This window comes from Vanellus vanellus (assembly GCF_965231255.1).
Source record: "Vanellus vanellus genome assembly, chromosome: 6".
NCBI lineage: Eukaryota > Metazoa > Chordata > Aves > Charadriiformes > Charadriidae > Vanellus > Vanellus vanellus.
Genome location: NC_138911.1, coordinates 59,234,095 through 59,260,593, shown reverse-complemented (window position 1 = coordinate 59,260,593; position 26,499 = coordinate 59,234,095). Strand labels below are relative to the sequence as shown.

The 26,499-nt window shown below is 40.1% G+C and overlaps 1 protein-coding gene across 1 annotated transcript in view; it reads left to right on the top strand.

The window, feature by feature from the left end:
• The window catches only part of ASPG (asparaginase), a 49,544-nt gene extending 25,335 nt beyond the window's left edge, over window positions 1-24,209 (top strand). The window contains exons 9-16 of the mRNA XM_082485227.1: window positions 1,725-1,838; window positions 6,395-6,514; window positions 7,608-7,703; window positions 8,603-8,766; window positions 15,052-15,138; window positions 21,641-21,740; window positions 22,063-22,121; window positions 23,790-24,209. Of these exons, the coding sequence (XP_082341353.1) occupies window positions 1,725-1,838; window positions 6,395-6,514; window positions 7,608-7,703; window positions 8,603-8,766; window positions 15,052-15,138; window positions 21,641-21,740; window positions 22,063-22,116 (735 nt within the window). The 3' untranslated portion in view covers window positions 22,117-22,121; window positions 23,790-24,209. The remainder of the gene's footprint in view (window positions 1-1,724; window positions 1,839-6,394; window positions 6,515-7,607; window positions 7,704-8,602; window positions 8,767-15,051; window positions 15,139-21,640; window positions 21,741-22,062; window positions 22,122-23,789) is intronic.
• Window positions 24,210-26,499: the final 2,290 nt, after the last annotated feature.

Genomic DNA, 26,499 nt, shown 5'->3' with positions numbered 1-26,499 from the left:
TCTGCTTGAAACGAACTGCTAAAATGTATGAAAGGAAGAAAAAAAAAAAACATTTTCTATGCTCTAGTTAAAAGATTCTCCAAGTAGACACCTCTAAAATGGCTTTTTGCTCTCTGAGCCAGACTGTTGATATGCTGAACTGAAAGATTCTGCTCAGGTCTTACTGACCCACTGTAAGGTTGTGTGGAAATCTGTTCACTTCTGGCTTCCACTTTTTATATGGAGCACGTATGATGTTGCTTCAGCATCCATTGGTGGAGGCTGTCCTGTTTTCTTGGCATCTTTTGAGAACTCTGGCAGAGCCAAGTCCTACAAAGTTACTTCATGCTTATTCTTTCGTTGCCTTCTCCTTTTCATAAGGAACTGCTCAATGGAGGAAGTATCATGGGTGAACGCTGGAAAGTTGCTGTAATGCTAACTTCACTTTGATTATCCTTTAGATAAAATCTTTTACAGGTCTTTGCATATGGCTAGGCCATTTTTTACTCACTGAAAGTCAGCTGACTCCCTGGTTTCCCTTGAAGTGTTTGTTTTAATGAGCTGAATGTCTGGCCTCTGATCCCTCTGCACAGTAGAAACTTATAATTGAGGGGACTTCAGGTATAGGAAGGAAGCTGGGAAATCCCTTCCTCCTCCTCTTTCTCAGACCCGCTGAAAAAGCCCTAACTGTTCTTTGGCTAATTCTGCAGTACAGAAAGTATTTCTCACCTTCTCTGCATATGTTTTCCCATGGGATGTTTAAAAATGTTAGTCTGGGGTTCTTGGAGGGGGGTTAATGAGCTGATTAAGGCCCTGTATCTTGCTAAAAATATTAGTTAAGCCACAAAAAGTCGCGAAATCGAAGTTTATATACAAGGTATTTAAAAGTAAAATGCAGTGTCAAGAACTTACTGCAAGATGCTTAACTGTGAGGCATTGCATTATGGCAAAGATGATGATCTGTGATTTAGAGAAGCCTGAGTGTTCGCCCAGGTACAATTTAGTGACAAGAGATCTGGAATCTCCTTTGTCTTTGCTGTCTTGTTCACTGTACGCTTACAGGGCTTGCTGACCATAGCAAAGATCTTTCTGCTTTTTGCTTTGGTTCAGATAGTTTATTTTTTTTTAAACTACCAGAAAGATAAGTTAAAAGGTCATCTTTTCCAGTTGTTGTTGTTAAAACTGTGTAAATTAGATATTTTAGTTGTATGTTCTAAATCATACACTGCTAGTGCAGTCTGAAAGGATCTGAAAACACTCCTGCTGTGAGCACACTGTAGTGCTGGAATTCATCCAAAGCAATGCCCCATAAAAGAATGGTAAATATGTCTGTGTGAGAACAGCCTACTTGGCAATGTTCAAAATGCCACTGGGTTAAAACAGAGTAACGGCAGCTTTTCAATAAAGGGAATCTGACAACTCTGCAGATAGCTGATACGGACCTGTAACCTTTCCCTTTTAGCATAGTAAGTGACCGTGGCAAGCGTTTGGGTGAATTCTTCGATGTTATTGCACGAAAAGGAATTTAAAGTAAAAGTCATCTTTATTCAGCTGGCTGTAGTATTTGCTTGGTATTTGATAACTAAAATTACAAAAATTACAGTGGCAGTAAGAGGAGCAAGAGAGTGGGGGGCATGGCTGCATACTGTATTCTGTGTTGCTACTCATCATTCATAAAAATTTTGTGTTCACGCAGGTATTTCTGAATGTTATGCTAATTGGAATCATTATTCCTTTTTATTCAGGCTCTCGCTGATGTTGGAATAATTCCCGGAGGTGATATGACACCAGAGGCAGCCCTAACTAAACTGTCATACACTCTCAGCAAGAATAAGCTTAGCTGGGAGGAGAAGAGGCAGGTAAATATTTCAGTGTGACCTTGAAAGGCTTTAACTTCTCATCTGGTGTGCTAGCTTCTACTTAGCTGAATGCCTTGAGCTTCTCCCTTGCATTTAAAAACGATTGGTTCCAGAGCCAAAATGCAAACACGCGTGGTTTTTTTCCTTAAGGAAAATACTGTTAGGCAATTGAATGTATGTAGATTGAGAGAAAAGAATTCTCTGCATAAGTCAGGTGAAGACCATGACTGAGCCATAAAAATGCCACCTTTAAACGGTAGTAGTCTACCTCAGATGTTTCTGTACTAAAAACCCATATGTGGAAATTCATATGAGAGACAGAATCCCAACCCTACTGAAGTCAGCAAAGATCTTGTCATTGATCTTAGTGTGGTAAAGATTTCATCCAAGACTCATTCACACAAAACTAATTCTGAAAATAAAGATTGACTACAGCCTCTTCCTTTACAGCATTACTCATGACAATGTTAGACTTTGTTTCTCTAAGAGGACATACACTTTATAAATACATAAAAAAAGACAATTATTCTAAGAACCAATTGTAACTGATTTCAAAATCATAACCCCTTTAACAATGTTCTTACTGTTCATTGGTGTTTCATCAAGTCTTTTTTCCCTCAAATTATATAGTTATGTATCTTGTTCCTTTTATACAAGGAACATATAGCTCTGAATTAGATAGGGGAGCCGCAGTCTGCAGGAATGCATGTGTTTCCATGCTTGTATGCAGTGAAATCATAATCCTGACACTTTGGGAGATGACATCATGATGAGTCACTCTCTAGACTTAAGCACTGCATGCACATGTGTATCTTATGATGGTATTTTGTTTTTATTAAAACTGAAACAAATTTGATCGTTCTTTCATGCTCGGTATCTTCCAACCAGTAGCAAACATATCTGGATACCTGTGATCGTAAGTGGAGTGGCTGGAAGTACCACTTACTGTGCTTAGAAACAGTTTCAGACTCTGAGCTTTCGGTTGTTTGCTAAAGCCTGGCTCTAAAAAATAAGAGGAGGAGGAGCTATGAGGATGGCAAGAACATACTCTGTGCAAGAACATGCTTGACAGGTGACATAAAGCTGTGTGAAGAGTAGTGGTATTGCATGAGTTTGTGTATATACCCTTGGGAAACCCAGGCTCTTCACTGGTGCCCCTTTGGTACGCTCACTAGCCCTGGAACATACATATACTGGCCTGTTCTTTTAATGCAGATTTTAATCTTCTTGCACAGAGGATTATTTGACCTGGGACAAGAGAAACTTTCCCAGCTGGCTTCCTCCCTAGATGTGTGAGTTGAAACTTAGAGGTTTGGTGAGGGACCTGCTTCAGCACCTGGAGGTGCACAAATCTATGGGGCCGGATGGGATCCATCCAAGGGTGCTGAGAGAGCTGGCGGAAGTGCTCACCGGCCCACTGTGCATCATTTATGAACAGTCCTGGATAACTGGGGAGGTCCCAGCTGACTGGAGGTTGGCAAATGTGACGCCCATCCATAAGAAGGGCCGGAAGGAGGATCCAGGGAACTACAGGCCAGTCAGTCTGACATCGGTGCCTGGGAAGGTCATGGAGCAGATCATCCTCAGTGCCATCACACGGCACATGCAAGAGAACAGGGTGATCAGGCCCAGTCAGCATGGCTTTGTGAAAGGCAGGTCATGCCTGTCAAACCTGATCTCCTTCTATGACAAGGTGACCCACTTGCTGGACAAGGGAAAAGCTGTGGATGTTGTCTACCTGGATTTTTGCAAGGCTTTTGACACCGTTTCCCATAGCATTCTCCTGGAGAAACTGGCTGCTCATGGCCTGGACAGGTATACTCTTCGTTGGGTAAAAAACTGGCTGGATGGCCGTGTCCAGAGAGTGGTGGTAAATGGAGTTAAATCCAGTTGGTGTCCAGTGACGAGTGGTGTCCCCCAGGGATCGGTGCTGGGGCCCGTTCTCTTTAATATCTTTATCAACGATCTGGATGAGGGGATCAAGTGCTCCCTCAGTAAGTTCGCAGACGACACTAAACTGGGGGGGCGTGTTGATCTGCTTGAGGGTAGATTGGCTCTGCAGAGGGATCTGGACAGGCTGGACAGATGGGCTGAGGCCAATGGTATGAGGTTCAACAAGGCCAAGTGTCGGGTCCTGCACTTGGGTCACAACAACCCCATGCAGCGCTACAGACTGGGGGCGGAGTGGCTCGAAAGCTGCCTGGCAGAAAAGGACCTGGGGGTGTTGGGGACAACCGGCTGAGCATGAGCCAGCAGTGTGCCCAGGCAGCCAAGAAGGCCAACACCATCCTGGCCTGCATCAGGAATAGTGTGGTGAGCCGGACTAGGGAAGTAATCATCCCCCTGTACTCGGCACTGGTGAGGCCTCACCTCGAGTACTGTGTTCAGTTTTGGGCCCCTCACTACAAGAAGGACATTGAGGTGTTGGAGCGTGTCCAGAGAAGGGCTACAAAGCTGGTGAAGGGTCTGGAGGACAAACCTTATGAGGAACGACTGAGGGATCTGGGGTTGTTTAGCCTGGAGAAGAGGAGGCTGAGGGGAGACCTTATCACCCTCTACAACTACCTGAAAGGAGGTTTTAGAGAGATGGGAGCTGACCTCTTCTCCCTGGCGACAAGTGATAAGACAAGAGGAAATGGGTTCAAGTTATGTCAGGGCAGGTTTAGATTAGATGTTAGGAAGCATTTTTTCACTGAAAGGGTTATTAAACATTGGAATAAGCTGCCCAGAGAGGTGGTGGATTCACCATCCCTGGAGGTGTTTAAGAAAAGGGTAGATGAGGTGCTTAGGGACATGGTTTAGGAGTGGTGGTGTTTTTATCAGGGTAGGTTAATGGTTGGACTTGATGATCTTAAAGGTCCCTTCCAACCTCACTGATTCTATGATTCTATGATTCTATGAGATAGCTGACTTGCTCAGGTGAGGACTTGGTGATGGCACGTTTTAGGTACCACTGGCACAAGGTACTCCTGCATCTTCATGTGCCGCCCTTCGGAATTTGCTACACAGTTTTTGTGTGGTGGTGCTGGGACCTCCTTTATATGGTTTGAAAAACAAAATAAGTTTTGCAATTTCTTTGAGTTAAACAGGATTGGTTTCCTCATTTGACTCACTGTACAGACCCACAAACAATTGTGTTGGCACAACCAAGGGAGCAGCACACTGCATTGCCTGGGCAGGAATGAGTGGTAGAGACCAGGAGAAGAAGAAAGCCTGGAAATATGTTGTCTGTGGCAATATCTTCAGCTAAACATATCACCAAACAATAGTCTCCCAAGAGACGGAAGCTCTCCTGAAGCTGGCGTGGTTATTTTAGGATTCTCTTTCAACACGAAGCAGCAAGGAATGTGCCCCCAGACACATGCAAATGGCTGCAGAGCTGGTAGGACTGAGTAAGGCATGTAGGGCTCCGCGCTGGATGCATTTAGCACAGGTGCCAATTGCTAAGGTTACCTGTGCAAAGCAATGATCTCAACCTGTCAAACTCCAAAAGTGCGCCAAAGCAGTTGGTATCCTCTGAGTTACATGCATATGGGACTCTTCCAGCAGACAGCTATGGTGTTGTCAGCGCTTGGAGTTTTTTTTTTTTAATAAAGGGCATGCCTAGACATAAGTAAACCTGGGGCATTCCTCCTTCCAACATCACATCTGTTTCTTGCAAATTTCACAATCCTGCTTTTTAAAATTCTAATTGAAATAACTACGTGCTTTATAGCTGCATCAGCAACCTTTCGTGAAAGAGTGCCAGTATGTAAAATTGACAGAATTGAGGAAACCAGTTGCTTTTTCTTAACAACTGGCTTCTCTCTCTGTTCTCCAGATTTCCAAGAACCTGTCTTTTGGAGTATTTTCTTTTCTTTATTGCCATGTTCAAGCACTTTCTACACATGAATCGGCTGACCTTTTTTGTTTCTTTTTTTTTTTTTTCCTGGTTGTATTGGATGCACCCATCCTGCAAACTGTTACACGCCTGCTTTAATATTGAATGACTAGTACTACTGTAGACCCTCTGTATTCAAAGCTGTCTCTATGGCCAAATTTTAACAAAATCAGGGCTAAGGGAGCTGTTTGAAAATCCATTGAAATACGTAAGTGTCCACAGGCAGCTCTGGGCTGCTTTGAGGCCTACATACAGTCTGTGTAGGAGTACTGAGGGTTGGGAATGCTGGCAAAAGGCAGCATTTCAGAATATTCTGGTCCTCAGCCTCACTCTGCTAATTACTCACTATCTTTGTGTTTTTAAGTAAGCTGCAGCTTACCCCACTAGGGAACTTTTGTCTGCATACTCTAAAAATTTGGGTGTTTTGTTATGTGCTTATTTTGCTTTCTTTGCTTTGGAAGAAAGTTTTATTCGCCTGTCCTTTTTTGTTCACCCCTTTGTCTTTTTAAACTTGCAGTCTTCATGGGACAGTAACTATTTCTTTAATCTTTTGTCTGCATTCAATTAGTTTCCATAATTCCTCCAACCAATTTTCTAACTTGATCCTAAGGTTTTTTATTAGACTACTACCATATTTTTCCTCTGCTAACAAAGGATTTGATTGCTTGCTTTTCAGATGCTGAGTGAGAATCTAAGAGGAGAAATGACTGTTGTACCCACAGGAGCCAAGATCTCTCTGAGAGATAGCAAGTTTATTCAAGTGATTGCCAAATCGCTAAGTATCAGCAGCAAGGAGGTATATACTTAAATATTTAAAATTGAACTCATATAAAGCTGTAAACTCAGTGAAATGAACCTAGCTGAAAGATAAACAGCAAAACTGAAAGAAAAACGGAACATCGGAGCTTTTATATGTTTTTTTTAGTACTGAGTGTCCCAGCTAACCAGTTGGGTTAGGGAGAAAGGACACAATGACAAGCATAACATTAAAATGTTTTTAATTAAAAGCATATTAACTTTTTTTTTCCCTCTTTGTAGCCCCATCTTGAGTTTATTTTCTTGGCTGGCTGGTTGCAATAACAAGCCTTAGACAGTTGCTGTAATTCAGGGTATCAATGATATGAAAAAGTGCTTTGTATTTTTGTGGTCAAATGTATTGACAGTTTGGAGCAATCCAAATAATAATGGGAAAACAGCTTAATTGGACATGCAGTCATAGAAGGCTGATACTATGGAAGCACTACACAAGTGTAATTTGTGGTGTGTAATATTAGTACCTGCCAATTGGAAAATCAGAAAATATAGTATTGGTTGTAAGATACAAGTATTTGCTTTTATCTTGGCTTGGTTTCAGGGAAGATGGGATTTTTAGTAGCTAATGAATACTGAACATATGGTTCTTCTTTAGTAAGCCTGAGAAATGGGAGGATATTTAGGGGGCTTATGGGGTTTGTCAGTGGAGGTTTGGAAGTACAGTTTACACAAATACTGAGGAATCACAGGAATAAAGTTGATCCAGTCTTGAGGAGACTGGACTACATGGTCTTTTCCAACTTCTGACAGCACTGTTTCTCTTACTGTACTAATGTGTAACTATGGCAGTATATAGATGGTAATTAGTGCGTGCACCTTAAATTGTATATATAGATATCAGGTAATTGTAGTGTTGCCAGGGAGAAAAATAAATCTTCATGGATGTGAGACCGACAAAATGTAAAATAAACATGAGACTTCTTTCCTTCCAAGAACTAAATGCTACCATTTTTAAATAACCAAATGACTAATTTGGAAACTTTACATGAAAGCAAGGGCAGTGTTTTTATGACTTGGACATCAATCATATTAGAGGCGAGGCTGATATTAAATGTTTAATTTTATTTGTTTCTCAGGAGTTAGAAGCCATAAGAGATGCATTAATTCCACCTTTGGCTTGTGCTGCAGCTAAACTGGGTGACATAGACGCACTAAAAGCCATAGCAGAAATGGTAATGTAAAATTAACAGTTTGTAAAAAACATGAAATTTTAAATAGAGCTGTAAATGATGGGAGGAAGCTATGCTGACTGGGAAGCAACTACCTAAGTTTTAGAATCAAAGTGCTTTGACTAATACAATTGGTTTCTAGGCTCCTCAGTCTTTGCCTTTCAAAACTGGTATGTTCTTTCCCCTATCTGGTTCTCAGCTGTTTACATTTTCTTTTGAACTGTGAAAATACAGGTAGTTTAAAATGCAAGTTCTTATCTGCTAACTTTGGAACACTTTAAAATGGTTTGTGCTGCTTTCTTTCACTTAACTTTCTTTATGCATATTCATAGTATCCAGCTTTTGGATGTAAATCTATCATGATTAAAAAAAAACAAACTTGAAAATTATATTTAAGCAAAACACAGTGCAGTGCTAATTCAGTATTTTTGGCTCTCCTCATAGCTCTAGCTTGGCTTATACCTGGAAAAAGCAACAGGCATTTCCCCGTATCATCTTCTCCACCTCTTTTTTTTTTTTTTTTTCTCTTTTCCTTGGTTTACCCTACTCTTGAGACTTTGGTAATGGGCCTCGAGAAAAGATAAACATATACTGAAAACAATAAACTAAGGCAAGTAAAATTAGCAGACTGTAGGCACAATGCTGCTGTATGGCTTACTGCAATAAAGAGCATATCTGAAGGGGCTGTAATGAGAATATGTATGGGGGGGGAACACGCAGAAGGTAGAATAAATATCTTTATTGGTGCTAAAACAACACTACAAGATAAAGTTTAAGTAAGTTGGATAAGCTTAACATTTTGGTGGCAGAATTAAAATGTGGTGTATGCATCTACTGTTGTACCAACAACTTAATGTGCAGCCATTATCTTTTTAGCATGTGAAAGATCTGTCCTTTTGTAGGGTGGAAACTGGAGCTGTGGAGACTATGATGGCCGAACTCCACTTCATATTGCAGCCTCTGAAGGGCATTTACCATTAGTTGAGTATTTGTTGACATCTGGCGCAACTGTTTATGCTAGAGACAGATATGGATCTACCCCACTGATGGATGCAATCAAGTTCAGGTAACAAAATAATTTATACACCACTGTATGTGAAGTTTATTACTCTGGATTTAAAGTCCATCACTTTGTTTTGGTCTTGTTTTGTCTCAGCAGTCATGTCTAAATGCCAGCAGTTAACATAACACAAACTATCTTCATTTCAAAGGATTTGACTAACCTAAATTACAAGATTTTTTTAAAAATAATATGAAATGAAAGCAAACAACTTGGTATGCATGCAGAATTTTAGCATAAGGTAACTTATTGCTGCCTTCCCGCCAAGACTTTATCCATAATTTCAGGACTCCACTCTTTGTTTTGAGGCTACCTTATAAAAGAGAGGCAAACTGTTCACTCCTTTTGACTGTCAGAAGTGAGAGTGCAGGACCAGGGGCTGTCTGTTTTCCTTCTGCCCTCCCCTTTCTCATCAATACAAGACTGTTTCAATTGGCACAAAATATACCAGTAGGTTGACACGTTTTAATCTTTCCCTCTCACCAGTGCTTTCCTGACTCTCTTGCTGGGTGACTGGTTTTTTGATTTTTCCCTTCCGCCCACTCATAATTATATGGGATGGCTGCATGGCTCTGCCTGCTTTGTGGATTTCCTCTTCCTGTTGTTCTGGATGTCAGCAGTTCTTGAATGGTAGTCATGGACTGGTCTTTTCCATGTTTTATATTCCTAAGGAATGGCCATAGCACAGAATATAAAAGTTATCAGCTATCAACATTTAATTTTTAAACACTTAGTTTATGTAGCCTGGGGATTCATAGAGCCATTGGCCTTCTAACGTGTTAGAAGCTGCATGCCCTAATCTCTTCTTGTTTCTTTGATCCACTTTAAGCTCCTTATCTCATATTCAGTCTGTATGATTGCAGGAGAAGCTTTTTTCTGTAAAGGAGCTTGGAGTGATAGCATTTTCATGGTCTTCACGGATGTCTGTCCCCAAATATTCCTGCAGCTTTCTAATGTTGACAAGTTCACCTGGTCTGTCAGGCTGGAGTTAGCTCCCTGGGAGGTCTGACAGTCCTGGTTTTGCATTGGCAGCAGGAATAACTTGAAGGCTTTTTCTGTCTCAAAGACTAGATGTAGAAAACTCAACAGGCTCTGTTAACTTGAGACTTGAAGTCCTGCATGGCCACACTGTGCTATTGTCATACCTACTGCATGGTCCCCTATGGCTTTGTAGTTGCTGCTTTAGCTTATGAATATATAAGCCCTTCAGTGGCAAACCCTTAAAGTCTTAAAGCAAAACCAAGCCCAACAGCAAATCAAACAAATAACCTCGCAGTTGAATAGGGGTGGCTCTGGTCCAATGTGAGAAAATGCTAAAGCATTAGATACCATTAGATGTTCCTGCAAATCAGGCACCTACTTTTTTTACCGCACCCATCTACCGCCTGAGGAATTTCACATGAGCTTGTTGTTTGGATTCCTTAGCATTGCCACTCCTATATTAGACTCCCACTATGACTCTTAAGCTCTTTAAAACTGCACACCCATTTTGATACACGGAATTGCAAAAGGAAACTGCACCATGACCATTTTCAGTTTCTCTTTTTGTTTCTACTGTTGGAATGAGAGGAAGAGTTGACTTAAAACTAATCTCATAAATGTGTATTTGTGATCTGCTGCGTACTCACATGGCATTTCACACTGATAAGCACATAAAGGACAATGGTAAAGTTCAGACAGCTGTACATATGTGCAATTAGATACCCACTAAAAAGATTTCTGCTACAGAAATATTTAAATTCTATTTATAAACAGTTGTGTGCTGAAAGTGATTATCCTGATACAGTGTACAAAGTGGCAGAGAGGGAAGGTGGAAAACTGATCTTAATGAACAGTCAATGCTTTAAACTGTTTAATATTGTAACTTTCTCAATTTTACTGAATATTGCATCAGCTTAATCCCATTTTCTGAGAATTAGGATTTGTTTAATTGGCATTTAACTGCTGTACAGTATCCACTCATCTTAAAAATAGCTTTCTTCCAGTTTTTTATGTCACGTTTCTCAGTGGTTTGCCTTTTAACCTAGCATGCAAGCCTATATAATGATGGCTGATTTCTCTTCTCCATTTAAAAATCTGTAAAGATGATCAGGAGTTATGTCTCTTCTTAAAAGCTTCTTAGCACTGTCAGCTGCTAGACAACTTGTTCTATATCAATGACAGTCTCTTAAATTTTTTTACTTTAAGTGACTCTTTCTTTGTTTCTTTAGATGGTAAAATGTGGAGTCCCTTTCTAAATAAGAAATAAACTAATGCATTTCCGTTTTTTCATTTTTAACTCTGCAATTTGCATGTAGTCTCATTCACTTTACGCATGAAGCTAAACAGACCACTGTTAATTTAGGCCAGTTGCTTGACATCTAAAAATTAGTAGCATTCCTTTAATTTCTTAAAGTACCCTCAAGGGATAATTCATTTTCAAAACAATACAATAATATTTTTTTTAATAACAGAAACTCTCTAAGCAGGAAAATGTCTTGAATAAAAATTGTGTATATTTTATGTAGTAAAAGCACTTCCATTTACTCGTAGTGCAGTGGTAAAAGGTTGAAAATGGGGTGTTGTTCATACAGTGCTGTGAGAACATCAGATTAGAAGTAGTAAAACTACCTCCCACGTAAATATGAATTTAAATACTTGATATTTTGCAAGGTTACATTTACATTACTTCAGGAAATCTAAGGCAGAGTGAAAATCTAACCACCAGTGACTCCAGAAGTGCATTCAAGCCTGTCCTTACAGTATTTGAGCGTAAGATTCCCACTGATACCATGCAGAAAACCGAACAAGTGAAACTAAGCTGATCCTGCCATAACCATTCCAGTTGCTAGGGGAGCAAGCATTAAAAAGAATGAAGCCAGTCAAGTTTGGATATACATTACACCTGCGTTTCTTTAAAGAGAGGTGGTGGAAGGTGTGCGCCCTAAGGCCCCAACCCTGCAAACTCTTACATGCATGTTAATTTCACATGTGTGATTCATCCCTTTTGAAGTTGATTCGCTTTAAGTAAGTGTCTGCCAAGTCAAGGCCTAAGATGATACGTACTGCACAGCACTTTGATAGCTGTGAATCCAGAGCCCTTGTGAACTGGTAAGGTTCGGATGTCTTTATCTGGAACTCAAACTTCGCTCATAGCAGTGAATGTTGAAGACCACATTGAATCATTTCTTTTTGCTATTGATCCATCAGTATACATTGGGGTTTTTTATCTCCAGTGTTATCAATAATGGAATCTAGCAGGTGGGAGACACTAGAAACACTTTTTGTCTATTTGTTTTCTCCTCAGGGAGCAGATTCAGGACAGTGGTAGTATCAGAAGGCTAACTTAAATAACATATGTAAAATAGCATTGTTTCTATATGCTGTGTCGACCAAAAGCCACAGTTTGGTAACAGAGAGCCCTAAGAAAAGGGAGAGCCAGGAACAGTTTGGAGGTGACAATAGTGATGTTGGCCTTCCCTCTACACCTTGAATTTTCCTTGTCCAGCACTTGCTCTGCTCTTGGGTTTGTGCTGTCACCTTAGAACAGGAATTGCATTTGAACGGTTCCCAAGAAGTTCATGGCTCATGACATCAGCTGAACTTCAGATCAGCTAAGCTGTGACCCTTGTGAGGCTTTTGTAGAGCTGCAAGAGAGCAGCACTTAAAGAAACAACTTCTAAAGGCAAATAACTTTCATGTGCCTAAGACATAACAGTATCGGAAAATTCACAGCCAGCCTCTTGCAATACGAATAAGGCTCTTGTGGTAGGTACAAGACAGAAGAAGTGGTACTCTGGATAGGGCTTAAGTTTCTGCAGAATGTAGATACTGTTTGGATGCAAGTAGGAACAAGCTGTAGTGTGACTTACCTCCTGCATAGTTTTCATGTTGAGTGATGGGAATGTGAGAGGTGGTCCATTTGCTTTCTTGGCTGTATGGGCTCTTCATAGTCGGAGTGCTAAATTTAACACTGTTAAGTTGCGCATTACTATTTGTCCCTGTTCTTCCTCTCCCTTACCCTTCCCTTAACAAGCAGTGGTATACACCACCTCCTCTTCTTCCTGCCATACCAAGAAACATGATTTTGAGTGACTCTCAGTCATCAGACACTATACTTCTATTTTGAAATGTTTCATTGTAAGCATGTATTGTAAACACTGTTAGTTTCAATGCTTAAAGATTTATTTTATTTCAAATCACTTTTTTTCTTCATTTAAATTTTCTGTATTAAACGCATCAGGTAAATGCCCCCAAATCTGTCTCTATCAAAGATTTATAGAGTCCCACTCAGAGTAGTAATAGCTGTGTGGTGTAGGTGGGAAAGCACTTCATAAGTGCTTTCTGGAGGGTATCTTGCCACCAGTGAGGACTAAATAGTTACAATAGGGGAAAAGAAAAGCCTGGCTCTTTGCTGGAATCCAGAGACACGGACTTCACAGGGGAAGAACACTGAGGGAAGATACCACACAATATTACATGCTTTGCTGCCGTTTATCTTTTAGTGCTGCCCCATAGCAAAGCTTTTATTTTAAAAAGTGCTAATTTCATGCTGTGATTTCGAGTATAAGGTGGGAAATGAGGAATACTCCAGGCCAGTCGTTGGAGAGTAAGCAGGCTCACTCCCCATGTCCAGTTCTCTACCCAATGTAAGCTTGAGTGAACAAACATGTTCTACTTTAATCTATTTTAGGTCAAATTTCTTTTCAGCTAATTACTGTTCTGCTTAAGGCTAAACTAAACATTTCATACATGTAGAATTCATTCTTCACCACAGACTGAAAAATAGGAAGCCATGCTATTATTTGCTGGTGTAAGGAGATGCTTGTGGAAGACTAGCCATGTCGTAAGGGACCTACCTGAGAAAATATTTTAGATAACTGAACAAACTTGCGGCATGTGCTGTTCCAGCAATGCTTTGCCATGAAACAGAAACAGATTTTTTTTTTTTGGTCTGTCAACTGAAACAAAGTACAATTTAAATAAATCTGCCTAGTAGGTTAAATAACATATATTTGGAATAGCAAAATGATTCTTATAGCATCTATACAGTTCTTTGTTTAGTTTATAAATTAAGATCTTATATGAAACGTATAAGCTTACACAGGCTTAATATGGATAACAGTAAAGTAACTTCTCATTCAAGACAGAATTTCCTAAAAAGAAGCAGAGGGGTTAGAAAAGTGGTTTAGTCCAGTTCTAAAATGGAAAGGCCCATGGCTACCTCCAAGAAAATGCAAGCGATTAAGCAGAATACGTATGTGAGCTTTTTTTTTTTTTAATTAATACAGAGGAGTTTTTAGGTATGGGTTGGAAAGCCCCTATATTTCCTATTACAATGATATGGCTAACTCTTTGTTTTGAAGTATTATAGTGCAACTTACTTAAAAGAGGAATTATGAAACTGATCTATTCCTGATCTACTGGTGTCATCGTGCTCTTTCTGGAGAAAAAACTGTGTTTGGATTTGTAAACTAGATCATTTGTTTAGCAGAGGAGCACATCGTCCCCTCCTTTTCAAATCGAGTTCTAAACCTTTCACTGGTCACTTGTGAAAAATGTATTTTGCAGATTTTTCGTGTCATGTTATTTTCTACTCATGACAGTACCTTTAGAGACTAGCATTTTCCATAGACTTTCTCAATCTTCTGACTAACATATAGGAGTTGGCTGGTAGTGCTTAAATATCTATTTGTCCCTTTATCTCAAAGGAAAGGACAAGGAAGACGTCCTAAAGACTCCAAATGGAAATAAATAATAATGGTATTGGGAGGAGAGGGTTAGGAAAAGATGTGCTTTTGTGGGAGCACATACCACAATTTTTAAGCCCTAAAAACCTGTCTAGCTTCTACATTAACTTAAAGATTCTTTGCTTATCTGCAAGACATACATTTTATTTAAGACTGATATATATGGGCATTGTATTCTGTAAAATACAGGAATGATGGTGTGTAATAAATGTCTTCACTCTTTGCATGTATTTCAATCACTAATATTTCAAGTGTTAAATTAAGCTAGCACTAAGGTAAAGAAAATAAAAATTATTTGAAGAGAAAGGGATGCATCCTTTTCATTTTCAGAGCTGAACTTAACACTTCCATGAGCTTAGTATGTGAATGATATTTTGATAGGAAGGGCAGATCTGTTTACGACATCTGTCACCTTGGAGAAGATTCATTGGTTCTGTGACGGTGGTGAATATCATGTAAGAGCTTTCAGTGACTGTTTGTGTATATGAATAATGCTGGATTTAGGGAAAAATAACCTACTGGTCAAAACACTTTCTCTGTTTTGTCTATTCCTTTCATAAAGGCACGTACAAGTGATTAATTTGTTACGAGAAACGGGAGCGCACCTTTCAAGTCATGACTTAGAGAACATTGGAACAATACTCTGCAGGTAAATGGGATATAAGGTGAGGTGGCCCAAAGATTGGGATGGAGAGGGATGGATTTTCAGACGAGGCTCTCCAAATGAAGAACAGTGTGTAGACGACTTCCAAAAAACAGTTGGGTCCCTGGCACGTGACGTGGCTATTTCTGTGCTAGACTAATAATACAGAAACAAGTGAAGTGATGAAATTAAAAGCAACTCTGTGTTGGAGCACCAGTAACGCAAGAGAGGTCCAAAGTAGGGAGTATCATGGGGATAAGTGAACTGGAAGCAAATATGCCACATTTTTTCCATGCATTTTCACTGAGGAAGCGTGAGGAGGAAGCTATGCAAGGTGTGATTTAATAGCATCTCTATTTGAGAATGAAGCTGCACGTAATGCATTGGTTTTATTTTCTTAAAATCCACTTTTCGCTTATGTGGGAATGGTGTCTACTTTAACTCACATATAACATTGTTCTTAAAAGTAACTAAATCAAATAGACAAATAGGTTTAACCCCCAAACCTTTGAACAACTGCTTGCCATCTCGGTATTTAATTTTAAGAGGATACAACCCTCTGTTGAAGCTGGTTCTCTTTCCATACAGTTGCTTTTAATATATAAGGTGGTTTAATTATATTGATATATATTATGAAAAGAAATAGATGCTTGAGTTTATTTTTTCCAGTACTGGTCCTGAATTACAAAGTACTCTGAAAACTGTAAGAAGGTTTCATGCATTTCCTAAAATTACTTATAGTTTTTACTTCATTTATTCTTTTCTTCTCAAAACTGAACAAAACCCCCTTGATTACCGGCCTTTCTATCAGGACTTGGCAGGAAACCATGAGACTTGTAGGGACCACCCAGTGCTGTATATTGTCTACAAAACTATAAGGTCAAGGTAAAGCTTATGTGTGTTCTGTACAGAAACTGGACTCTGTCCTTTTAGTAGTTTTGGAAACAAGAAATACTAGCTGGAGTCTTTTTGTTGTTGTAACATGCTCAGAGGAGACTGGCTAATAAGACTTTTGCCATGAAGTTAAAGTATGCACTTCCCAGGGCACTGCAAGTGATAGGACAGAACTAAACCCTTGACGTGTGTACTTTCCCTCTGCCCGGGCGGCGAGAGGAGTGGCTTAGGGAATGACATTGCTCTGCAAATAAATTGGCCCTTTACTTAGCCCTGGTGCCACATGCAGAACCAGTTTGGCTAGGTGATCTGCGAGTAATATGTCCAAAAAAAAAGAAGAGAACGAGGGTTCTTTAAACAAAAAGTGGTTCTGATGCAGTTTGTTACAGCATTTTAAGGAGGATCGTACAACCTGCATCTGTATTGCACAATCTTCTGTTGTTCTGAGCTGGTATTTTAATAAGAAACATTTAAGATATTTTGAACTTGCATAGATGGTAATAAGTTGGGGGTTGGACTAGATGACCTCCAGAGGTCCCTTCCAACCCTGACTAATCTGTGATTCTGTGAAGTTTAGTATAAAACCAACGTAAATCTTCCAAACAGAGGGCGTGCGTGCACGTTTGTGCAGAGGCTGAATGAGAACTCAGCACAGAGTGGTGTACTCAGGGTGAGAGGGGAAGAGGGTCTCCCACCTCAGTGCGGGGCAGGAGTCAGGGCCGTGGCTCCCTCCCAGCAGGCAGCTGGAGTGGTGGCCATGGCCAGAGGCATGACAGCATGGCCTGTACCAGGAGCACTGCCAGCCTGAGGCCGCGGCCAGGCTTCGGGACAGCGCTGAAGTGTCTGTGACTCCGTAGACTCCCCATAGACTGCTCCTGCAGAGCTGAAAGACTTGCTATCCTCTTGCTGTTTTAGAGGGCCTGGCATAGTCTTTTGCACCAAAGTGGACTTTTTCCACAGAGCGGTACTCAGATGCCTTAAAGTCATTAAATCTGAGGTACTGGTGTTTGTCCTCCTGCCAAAATGTCTCAGATACTTCTTCTGGAGTATCCTTAGATGACCTGACTAATACACTCATTTTTCCAGCGTGCTCAGGCTCACCTCTCTGTCCTACCTCTTACCTCCTCCTTTTAAGCCTTCTCTTTGCAGGCACTGGTACCTTCATGGCAGTCAACATGTTCACATGGTGAAGCTGCTTATAGAACAAGCTGTTTATAACATCTTCCCTCTGTATAATTCAAACTATTTTCCTACAGCTCTTCTATCTTGTAATGCCCTGAGCTGCAATTTGTACCAGTCTGAATTTGTCACCAAAGCAAATATGTCAACTTCTTGGGGTTTAGAACAACAAAGCTGCTTGCTTTCTGATAACCTCTGAGTTTCTGCACTTGGCTAACTTAACTTTTTTCTCCCATACATTTCTCTCTGAATTAGAAGCTATAATCATGTTTCCCCCCTTGCTACTTACCTATTGTCAAACAAATTTGCTTTCATAAAAGACCATGAGCAGGGATTTCTGTATTTTAATACTGTCTCCTCAGCTTCCTTCTGTTTAGACTCATGATTCTAGAATAGAATAGGATAGAATAGTCCAGTTGGAAGATTTTGGAGATAAAACAAAAATAAATGTGCTCCTTTGGCATTGGTGATGTTTGAGAGCAAAAGGAGTACCAAACAAAACTGAGAGCTGGACAGTATCAGCAGGAGCTCTTGTGTGGGAAGTGGAGATGCACATAGGTGCAGCCAAGATGATCTAGTTATTAAATCCTTCATGGTTTCATTTACTGTGGGTTTTTTTAGGAAGTGAGAGGTGATAGTCTGCTTTTTGGAATCCCTTTGTTGATATTTTTGGTATCTGGTTCATGGCTTTGTTTTGAAATGATAAAGAGATCTCAATGTTAGTAATCTGTTAAAAATGCCAGAGTCTCTTCTCATATTGCAGTAGTATTGTCATCTGTCTGCAAAACCAAACCATGATGAGATAAATTGGGACACTCAGACTTACTCTGAAGGCTTGTCAAGTTCTGGAGTTGGTAAACAGTTGCTTTGTGTCTGTTTTTTAAAGGAAAAAAGCCTGTATAGAACTGAGATATTCTGTTCAAGTCTGTACATCGCAAAATTAAATAGGGGCATAAAGCCAAACCAGCTTTCTCTTTCATATTATTAGATTTCATAAAATGATATAATATACAAGGATGCAGCCTTTCAAAATCAGCAACTTTCAGAATAAGATGTGTCTTCAATTTAACATAAACTTGGGGGGTAAGGCTGGGGGAGGAAGGATAAATATGCCTCTGCAGGAATTAAGACCAAGCTTCTAATGCCTGCGATCTTTCAAAGAAGTCTGTCTGTCTCAACTGAGAGAGACGTGGAGATACTAGCTAAGATCAGCACTCACAAATGGGTTCAGGATAGAACAAACCACGCCTTGTGCTGGACTTTTAACTTGCTTTCTGAGGGTTTTCATTTAAGGTAAAAAAAAAAAAAGAGGAAGACAAATATTTTCTCTTCTGTCAGGGTGATGATACACCTAAAAAAAAAGACTTTCCTGATTGTTTTTTATAGACACTGAAAAAGGAGGATTGCTGAAAAAGCAGAGCTTTTTTTCCCTGGGAAAGATGAAATCTTAGTACCTGAGGAGGCAGGAGGGAACCCCAAGATGTCATTTCACTGTACTCATTACGTCCCAGATCTAGAACTGCATTGGCCCTTGTCCTTCTAAACCTTCTGAGACCTGAGCAGCTTTGCTCCTGGTACCTTGACAGTAACAGAGCACCCCTTAAACAGCAGCTCCTGTAACTGAGTTTGCTTGATGCTAGTGTGGCAGGAGGCTCAAAATCTGAGCACATAATTGCGTTCTCACCATTCTTGGTATCTTAGCTCTGTCATCATCATTGCTCCATTAGCCATGTTGAAACTGTGAAATGGGTACGTAATCTTTTTTTCTAAATGCAAGAATATTGATAGGCAGCATACCTGGGATTATCTGCTGTAAAAGGTATCAGTCAGTAAAGTAAATCAGTCAGTTTAGTAAAATGTGATTAAGTAGTTCTCTGTCAACAAAGCAGGTTTTAAACATCCCGACAAGTGTATATTGAAGTTATTTTTATTCCATTTCATAATAGAATAATGATGGACTTCTGCTTAGAGGATGCACTTGTAGTTGGAATTGTTGGCAAAACTATCTTTGAGAAAAATACAAAGATCCCCATAGTGTATGTTGAGAAGTCCTAGGTATATATTTGACTATATGAAGTACACTTACAGTGTGTAAAGGAAATACCGATGCAATTGGCTTGAGTACAGAGATTTGGAATTGGAGAAAATGTTTTGTGGTGTTCTTGATTATAATCAATTCAGTGAATAGTAGGTATCTTCTGTTTAGAGTGGTATCTAAATTTTCTTGCAAGCTATGTCACTTTTTGTTTTCTGGATCACGGTCCCCATAGAATACATTTCTCACTTGATCAGTAAATGGCTGCTGCAAAATTGAAGATAATTCTGTGTAGTCGGATTGCTTTAATGTCACAGAAGGAGACCACTTCACAGTTTTGACCTCTGGCAACATGGGTTAAATTGCTCTTTCTGAACAGGTGCTATTAGGCAGTTAATTTTCAAGTAAGTGCAGTAGTCCTTGTTTGTTGCTTACAGTGATGCTAGCTGAATTGCCCTGGGTATGTAGGTCGGTCATATTTCTAAATGTGCTGGTCTTTGCCCAAAGTGGTTTCCGCTTTGCACGTGGCTGAACAATGAGATTCCATTTGGCAAATACAGTGCTTTCCTGTCCAGTGTTGGAGACGCTTGTGACTCTCACTTACTAGGTAGGCTTTTTGTTTGTTTGTTTGTTTGTTCCTTAATTTTGTGACCTTCCCCTGTCAACATCAAGAGACTTGTCTTTGTAAATAAAGATAATTCTTGTGTTCCAGAAGTGGCTGCTAAGTTTTTTCTTCTCTGCTTTACTAATGTGTACTTTTTCCTGCGGTTTCCTTAAAGACTTCCCACTGAGCTTCCTGTTAGACCTCTTTTGCCTTCCTCTGTTTCTGTATTGCTTTCTGAGGGGCCTTTTTTGTGATGGCAGTTTTCTTTAATGATTTACTGATCCTTTTCTTCATGATGTCAGACTGAAGCACTGTTAAACCCCATAGCACCCCACTGCCACTTCCCTGTCCCCCAAAGCCCCCAGCTGTAGGTCTTCTGTCCTGCCTCAGGGTTGGTGGGGTTGCATGGAGGAACATGGAGACCATTTGCTTTCCCTTTTCCTGTCCAACCTCTGGGACTGCTGCAAGCAAAAGCCTCTCTCTGACTTTCTCCTCAGACTGCTGCAATTAGAGGCTTCCACTCCCCTGAAAACATTTTTTTCAGGTACTTAAAGAGATTTAATCAACAACAGAAGTGATTTCAGCCCAGCAGAGAAGTGAATGTTTCAGCCTTGCTTTCAGGGTTTCTTCCATAAGCTTACCTGACTGTCTGCCCCTTGCATCTTCCAGCCTTCTCCACTCTCCACCAGGTCTGTCTGGCTTGGTTGTCATACCCAGGAGCCCGTCACCGTCCTCCATCCCTGCCGCCAGCAGTATGCCGTTCCCCCACAGCGAGCACTGTTTAAGGCAGCAAACTCTGAACTTAATAAGTTTGGGGAGGGTTCCCCCTCTCTTAATGAGATTCAACCTCATTTGATGATTATCGGTGTGGTTCTGCTGAAATAATCTGCAAGCGCACGGCAAGCTCAGGTCTGAAGTTGGTATCTTGAGAAAACCGAAGGTGGTTCTCCCGGCCTTGCAGTCAGTTCAGCCTGTCCACAGGCTTGGTACAGACAGCCGCGCTTTTGCAGGTGTACAGGTTGTTAGCCTTCCTTTAACCAAAATAAAAGTGAACAGTAAGTATTACAGATGAGACTACCAGCAGATACGCAAAGAAACAATCTGGTGTATGTTCCTCTGAAAACTTTAACTCACTTGTTTGTATATGGTTCATTTTGATCCTTTCTATTGATTGTTATACGTGGCAGATAGAGGTCATCTTTAAAAAGCTTATTTTTGCATGCTGCCCATTTAAATCTTACAAATTATCTTATAAAACTCAAAAAAACCCTGTAGCTGTGTTACTGTCTAAATGATATCACATAAATATGCTGTCATAACTTCTGATAGCAAACATACTTATCCCCACTGGTGAAGGGGGTTTGGTAATGGTTTTACATGAGGCACGCTGATTGCTAGCACATCTGCTTGTGCTCTCACTCAGCTGCATCTTGATTTAGCCATTGCCCTCCCCCCAACTCATTTCATGAGATAAATATTGTGTTGTGAAATATGAAACTGCATGACTTTTTTCCCCTTTGGTCATAGTCACACCCACTATGTGAAACTAGCCTGTTGTAAGTACTTATAGCACAGCCCTATTAATTTAAGGAACTGATTCATCAAGCCGTGCTGCTTGCTCAGCTATTCAAAGCTGTTGTAATAGTGTTCCTTTACTTACCTCTCTGCCCTGGCGGCCATGTTGAGCCTGTTCTGGTTCAGCGTTTGCCTGCTGAGCTGAGCTAATTGACAGGACCCAGGAGCACACTTAAATGGCCTAAAAGATTCAGAACCGATATTAATTATTCTTTTTTCAGCCTCACAGCTAGAAACGATGTGGATGGGCTGTATGCCTGGTACCTAGCTGGTGCAGACCTGGACCAAACCGGTTATGATGGCAGAAGTCCTCTACAAGTAGTAAGTGTGCATATGGCTGTACTCCGTATGGCGCGCTAGCTGCGTGAGTAATAAGACACGCTGTCGGATAATATTAGTTTGGGAAAAGTAAATGCTGCTTTGGGAACTATAAACCAGATTAGAGTTTGTTACAAACTCAAGTCTGGTGCTGTTCCGACATAATAAATTGCTGGAGCCAGAATTTTCTCATCTATGTCAGAGGAATTAAAATTTAAATTGGATTTTAATTATTTTGTGGTAACATATTCTTACTTCCCACAAGTAAGTATTTGCATGTCCTGGTGCACAGGATGGCAGGATTTATTCATGTTTCTACTTACAGGCAGAGGCTACAGGGCATAAGGAGGTTCTTGACTTCCTTAGACAAAAGCACTAAAGAAGGTAAGATCTCATTTTCAAGTGCTGGATTTCTGAAATGTATGGATCAGCGTGTACATGTATGAAGGGGGATTTTGTATTTAAGCCTTGGCTCTCCCTAGAGCATTTGGGTTCAGCTGCTGTCCCTGCCTTAGTTTCTGATATGACCCTCAGTGCTTTAATCCTTCCTTGTAGAGTGAGGCTAATGTTCCCGCCTAAGCCTGGAAGTGTTTTTTTATGGTGCGTTCCACAGTGTGGTTCTGTGCTTGGTCGGGAATCTAAATGCTACCAAAATAAAACCACTGAGGGCAGCAATATCTTGTTCTGTTGGCTCGTTGCAAAAAAGTTGCTCCTCTGTCTTGTCTGTGTGAGAGAGGAAATGCCTTTTCTCAGGCACTGCACCAGGTTTTCAGGGTGCCGTACCCGCAGCATGGGAGCATAGCCTTCTCCAGTAGAGCTGCAAGGTGATCACAGCTGTTGGGCTGCTCAGCATTCTACTCAGGAGGTCCTACTGTGTGGTACCTGCAGCATTTCCACCTGTGCTCTCCCTCTAGCTTTTAACAGAGCACCTTACACCAGCCCATCTTCTAGTGTACCATAGTCAAACCACCACGAGAAATGTGGGGCAGATTCTTACTAGACAGGAGTTAGTTGTGTTACAGGCACAGACTGCAGAAGGCTGTCTTTCAGCAGAGAGCTCTGCCGAGGGGTTGCTGGCCCTCGGGGCGCAGTGCTGTGGCCTCTGTCTCTTACTCAGCCCTTGGACGAAGCTCCCTGGGTAGTCACTGACACAGACTCCCAGCGTGGATCTCTTTCTGTGCTGCTAACACACCCGGTGTGTTTCCCTAGCTGCGTGCATGCGAGGCGGGTGTGAGCCTCCTATTCAAAGCATCGGATCTGACAAGGCTCTCTATAGGAAACTTTTCTGGGTGTTTGACCTTCTCCAGCGCTGTGCTGTAACTGCAGACATTAAAAATACCTGTCTTTCATTTCTCAGAACTCCTTTCTGATGCAATACATTGTTTATTTAGGTATCTCTTCTCCAATATATTGGCAAGTCTAATCCCAATTTAAATATTGGGAGGAGGTGATCTCCTTTATATAATAAAATTAACACAAAATTTAGTTACAGGTTTTGCTGCATCCATGGTGGCTTTGCCTCTTCTGTGTCCCATTTGATCAATGAGAGTGAATTAATGCGTAAGTGGGGGACTGCAACTAGAACAGCAGCATTTTTTCATCACTCTGTACTGGTCTAAATGAATATAGGACAGAATCAGGCATTTTTTGCTTTCCTGTAAAGTTTTTGGGGTTTTCTTTGGTTTTAGCTAATATAGAAGAAATAGATAAAATCAGTCTTGACCACTTAAATAGAAGTTTTCCAGTGTCCAGGATGAAGATGCTAAAACTACCTTCAGAATATGGGTTATGTTGCAAAGGGATTTCCATTTTCAGTGAAATATGTCTGCAAAAGTCCCTTTTCTTTTGTAAGTGGCGAGTGAGCGTGTTAAATCCTCAGCTCCTACATGGATCATCTCTTGATTCCTCTGGACTGAGCCACCAGTAGTGTAGCAGTCTGAAGGAGGTCTTCAGTACTGCACGAGAACTTGCTTGGCAGGCTACAAGGCAATCTCTTCTCAGGAAGATTTTGGATACCACCTAGTTCTAAACATCCATTTTCTCTTTCTCCAGAGGCTGTAGAAGATGGTAACTCCTCTTCAGAAATACCAGCTTTGAACATTAATGGTGTTAAGCAGTTATGGGAGGAAAAGCGGAAAGGAGCAATGGTAGCTGTGCTTGGAGCATATAGGGAAGCTAGAGCTTAAAAGTATTCTTTACCTGGGATCACATTAAGTTCTTGCTGATTTTCTAAGAATAATTTGCTGCTTTTAATCATTTTTTTTAAAAGAATTTTTTATAAACAAGTGAGGCTGGAATGCATTGCCTTTATTGTACAAGTTCTGCTTTTAAAGAGGCCTTTTGAATCTTCTTATGTTAAACCAGTGAGGACAATATTGCAGGCGAAGCAAACAGAAATGCTGTGGTGAATTCATACCAAGAAAAAAAACCAGTGGATTGTGCATTTCTGGGTTTCAACTAATAAAATCTCTGAGGAACAATGTTGGTTTCACTTTGTCTGTTTTTTGCAATGGCTTGTATCACTTCAGTTGCAATTATAGCAATTGTGAGTGTCAGTGCAAACAATTGAATCAGTCATGGGCATCTGCCTGCAGTTGTGTACTAATCTTCACCAATGTGTCACTATAAAACCTCACTTAAAATGAGTAGGAGGCAGATGCCATAAAACATGTTTGTGGGACTCTCTAAGTGAATTGATTGTTTTGTTTCTAATAGCATCTTTCCCACATCCTGACCGGAATATAATCAAGATTGCTACAAGCTGGACACATAATTCTTTGGACTGTAAATGTGATCTCAGTATTAACAGACCCAAGTTTAAAGTCCTAACACTTTCAGACTAAAGAAGAAAGCAATAGATATCTTCACAGCTGCGTCTGCCCTAGAATATGTAAACGTAGAGAATACTTCAGGCAAATGCATATATCGGAGATGGCAACTTTTAATTTCACCTACAGCTTCTGCAATAATCTATGTGGATTTTCTATCTACTTCATCTGAAGAGAATCTTTGAAGTGCAGATAGTTTTTTATTTTTCCTCTTTATACTCCTCAACCTTCCCACAGCTCTTCTTATCATGGAGAAAAGCTGCATGGACTACTTGCTGAGCCTGCTAGTATTAAAAGATTCCCAGGGTACATTGCATATCAGATCCCCCTAAAACAAAGTAACTGTGCATGTAGTCTGAGGAAACACTGTATATGCTCCAGTTAAAAACAAAATAAAAACATAAAAATGCCTGATTTTTTAATGTGAAGAGTAGTGCACCTCTTCACTATGGTCCCCAAAACTACAACTATTCTGTCTCATTACTAAATGCTGTCACATAGCAATAAACATGCCTTAGATTGAATAAAATTAATACGGAATTAAGTAAATTAAACCTGACATCAAAAATCAGGCTTCAAATTCATCACCTTTTTGGTGTCTGATGTGTAAATATGTAAAGGTGATGTATGTAACAAAGTACTGTTTGTGAAAATGTTTACGATCAGGAGAAAAACCATCCATAGACTCTTCTTCCTATGGTATTTAGACCTACCATCTTAACTCTTGCCTAGTCAGTAGTCTAAAAGTTGATCCACTGAAGTAGGAAATCCCTTAATAAACTTCTCTGCAAGTGACTTTCTTGTGTTTTGGTTATTTTCTTTTTTTTTTTTTAAATGGTTCTCAGATGCAATAATTTGTCCATAGCAGCATCCATTCTTTATTTCTGTACCAAAATGACTGACTGCAACGTATACAGAGGCGGCAATATTTTCCTTATACTTTTCAATAAGGGCTCACCTGGTTTACGGAAAACTTTCTAAACAATAACATTCTTATATTTCTAAAATAAAACACCCATGTAAAGTACAAAGCATACTTTCTTTTTCAGTTGAACAGAGAATGGCATTCTCGTGTGAATTACTGAAATAATAAGTCTCAACAGTAAAACTAAAGGAGAGGGAAGAAAACAGACAACCATTTTCTTCCTGCATATGAGCCAGGTGGAGACACGAAGGGCAACATTTAGAAATGTAATCCAGGAAGAGTTTTAGTTTGAAGCTTGTGATGGTAAAATGAAATGGTTCAGATCATGTTTACGGCAAGAATAAAGCAGTATTAGCTTCTTTCTGACAAACCTTTACAGAAATATATATCCTATTAATATGTTCTCCTGCATAAGATAGTGTTCCTGCAACTTTCTAGAAAATTTGCAATTTACCCTATAAATAGACCAATACCTAAAAAATCTTTTAATGATAAATGCATGAATGCAAATTTAACATTTATCTAAGAAAGAATGGAATCTTTCATATATGTCAAAATTTAATTCAAGAACTGTAACTGTCTACAGGCATTAAGAGAAACTGTGTATAAGGTGCTGTGATTAAAAAAGTGGCAAAAATCACCCAGTTAAGGCCAGAAACTTCAGCTTTTGATTTGGTGTTGGGGACAAACTTCAGTAATGCTTTCAACATCCTGTGTTTGTCTAATACACCCTTGGCTCTGTGGAGTGGACTTAATAATCATAATTATACTCTCCATGATAACTCCCAGTCTTATGATGAATTTATTTATGTGTAGTAACCCTTAAGCTTTACATAGTTATTGGTCAAAAGCAAAATCTTGTTATTAGTAAGGAATGAAAATTCTACCTATTTGTTTCTACCTATTTGTTTTAGTTCCTATAAGCAGCTGAGTGTCTATCATTAGTTAAAGTATGCAAGATATTCCAGGAGCAGCTTAATTTTTTTAAACATCCTAATTTTTCTCCTTC